The sequence below is a fragment of the Malania oleifera genome, chromosome 13 (genome assembly GCF_029873635.1).
Source record: "Malania oleifera isolate guangnan ecotype guangnan chromosome 13, ASM2987363v1, whole genome shotgun sequence".
NCBI classification, from domain to species: domain Eukaryota; kingdom Viridiplantae; phylum Streptophyta; class Magnoliopsida; order Santalales; family Ximeniaceae; genus Malania; species Malania oleifera.
In genome coordinates, this window is record NC_080429.1 from 6,093,048 (window position 1) to 6,096,183 (window position 3,136).

At 37.1% G+C, this 3,136-nt stretch overlaps 1 protein-coding gene across 1 annotated transcript; it reads right to left on the reverse strand.

The window, feature by feature from the left end:
- Window positions 1-430: 430 nt before the first annotated feature.
- On the reverse strand, window positions 431-1,496 carry LOC131146796 (acidic endochitinase-like). The gene has a single exon (XM_058096582.1). It carries the CDS (start codon window positions 1,425-1,427, stop codon window positions 510-512), a length of 918 nt encoding a protein of 305 aa, XP_057952565.1. The 5' UTR covers window positions 1,428-1,496; the 3' UTR covers window positions 431-509.
- Window positions 1,497-3,136: the final 1,640 nt, after the last annotated feature.

Sequence of the window (3,136 nt, forward strand, 5' to 3'; positions counted from 1 at the left end):
TGTACAACAGTTATCGTTACAAGGTTTTTTGAATATTAAAAAATTCAAACCAAGTTGAGAGAATTTTCTTTCTATTATCAGATTGCATATGAAAGGTTTACAGCTTAGACATTAGGAATATAATTTTTAGTTTAGAAAAGCAATTGTACTAATGAGTGTTAAAACTTGATATGAAAGTTAGTTAGAAGGAGGTCCTAGATTTTAGTCTCAGCACCTGTATTTATCCGATGATATTTAAAAATTTATTATGTAATTATCTCTCCATGTGTGGTCGGACTGCACGTGCGAGAAAGTATTAAAACTTGATACACATTATTAGTCCACAACCTAAAAATTTAAATTTTTAAGTAAATTGATAATCTAACCATGAGTGGACTATGAAGCCTGAAGGTATGTTGTTTAATTAAAATGGCTTTTGCTTTTACTCATTAAGCACCAACTCCCACCAATGCATTTATATTGGACCAACACTTGCTTATTCAAATTTTACACTAGGAGGAAGCGCACTCTCACACATCACTCTTAATTGAGTTGCTGTACCCACTCATGTCATCAAAATACTTTGACCAAAGCATCACCCCCCCATACTTCGGTGAACCCTTTATGGCCGGAAGTATCTGTGATTTCAGCACGTCCGCCGGAACAAACCCACTTTTGGCGGCCCCTGGTGCCGCTGGCAACCCGAAGAACACCGTCGACTTTAGCGAGGATGTCCATCGGTTCCAATAGCTCTTCAGGTTTTGGGTGTTCCCGGAACTATATTGGCAAGGACGATTGTTGTAAAACTGAACCCAAACATAGTCAAAAAGCCCCGTATTAAGGGCAGTCCCCAAAAGTGAGTCCGGAAAAATACACTGCGGGGCTGCAGTTAAGTACACCTTTCGTCCTCTTCTGCTATATTCCGATAAGTACTGGGCCAGATTGTCCCAATACTTCCCGTCCCCTAGTTCAATGTCGAAGTCGATGCCGTCTAAGACGGCATCACCTAGGGGACGGGAAGAGGACTGTCCACCTAAAAAATTGTTCCATAAATAATCTGCGAAGCTTTTGGCCTCTGCGGGGGAGGCTAGGGAGTAGGGTCCAAAGCCGCCCCCGAGCGAGAGCATGACCATAACTTGGCGGCTTTGGCAGCTCCTTATACCATTGCTCACGGCCTTGCAACTGCCACCCGCTGGGTTGCAATGGCTTGCTAGGTTGATTTCGGGGGTGCGCCCATTCCCAAACTTGTTCAAGAAGGCTATGTTTACGAATGCATACTTTCCGGTGGCGCACGTGGCGGCAAGGGTGCCCTCGTTGCCATTTTGGCCCCAGTAGACGGCGATGCCACCGGAATGAGAGGGTTGTACCATTGCAAGAAAAATTAGAGAGAGGAGTACCGCTAGGGTTTTGGAAAGTTGAGGTAGTAGTAGTAGTAGGACTTGGGCCATAGCTGCTAGTGCTAATATTGCAGAGTGGGGTTTTAGGGTGTAGTGGTATAAAGCAGAAAGGAAATGTTGCTTTTTGTAGAGGAAATGTGAACTGCACAGGATTGTCTTAGGCCTAAAAAAAAAAAAAATGTTAACCCAATTGGTGTGGAAGTAGGACTTGGTCATTTTGAAGGTCTGGTAAAGGGTCAAGGAGTGCGGCTTCAAGCTGGTGAGAAAGGGATGACTTGACCCATAACCCCATGCCTAGATTTGGACTCATCTTGAATTAATGCAGCAGACAACAAAATTCATTGTGAAATCTTCTTTCGTGTGATGCAACTAATATCATCATATAAGCAAAGTCTGTCAGCTTGGTTGATGAATTAGTACATTTTGATTTAAAATAAATTTAAAATTATTTATTATTCAATGGGTATAAATTAATAAAAAAGAGTTTTAACGATCGTCACTAATTTATTTTGCTCTTTAATTTTTCATCATATTTCATTTTATCTGAATAGTATTTAGTATTTCGATATATTATACTCGAATCAATGTCTCAAGACACAAATATGAGCTCTGAGTCTTAGGACTCCCCTTCTCACATGTGGAATTTACTCATGTCTTTACCCAAGAAACTGAGATTATAATTATTTTCAATTTTATATTTTAAAAGATTACGAATAAACCCCCCACAATGGCTCTATTTAGACTCATTAATAGTTAAAAGTTCAAATCAAGTAATTATTTGCCTTGAGAAGGGTGAACTTTAAAAAATATCCCTCCACTCATATATCAATTGAACCTTGAACAAGTTTGAACAGCCTGAAGAAGGATAAGCTTAATTCAAGAAAATATCTCTTGATGTAAACAATTGAACAAGCCCTGAAAATGACCTAAATCATTTATGGGAAATTTTTTTATGACAGAAAAAATTCCTCATTGAAGAACAAGATAACAATATTTTTCGATACATTGTAACAGATGAATTCGATTATAAATCAACTATTTTTATACCAAATACAAATTCAAATCTTGCAATATCGATTGTTCCAAAATACCAAAATGATCTTTGTTTTTGTTTTTTTTTTTGGAATCCCAGGTTAATGAGATGATCATTTTTAAGAAGATAAAATGATCAAATTTGAACATAAGAAGATAGGAGGAAAAGGATAAGAGAAAATGATATAGGGAAATGGACCTACTTTGTCATTTGTGACAACTTCCAGGAAATGCACTGCAGACTCAATCCATGATGTCTAATTTCAATCTTGTCTTAGAGGTACTTAATAAGAGTTGACTTCAATGAATCATAGAGAATTCGAGGGTAGATTTGACTACCTTAACTATGACAAAATATTTTGAAGATGTTATGAACAAGACAAATTTTTGATTATCGACAATATCTTTTGTTTTGTAAAAAAAATGAAAAAAAAAAAATTTGAGCCCAATTGTCAATTGCTCCTATCGTAAGTAGGATTGGCTACGCATTTGAGTCAAAGCACATAGGTAAACATATATGCATTTGCAGGAAAAAAAGAAAAAAGAAAAAAACTTCTTCGTATTGATAGAATAAAAAAATGATGATATGCAGGATCTACAATGTTTTTAGTTTCAGGTTTGAGTTCAACTAATGAAAACATTTTAAGCTATTTTGCTAATTGATTCTCCTTTATGCGTGTGCACCTTGTCTGCACTCTTTTTTTTTTAGGTAATATCCTGGGTGTCCA

Bases quoted from the DNA above. Each gene is read 5' to 3' on its own strand.
- LOC131146796 (XM_058096582.1), bottom strand. From the start codon at position 1,427: ATGGCCCAAGTCCTACTACTACTACTACCTCAACTTTCCAAAACCCTA.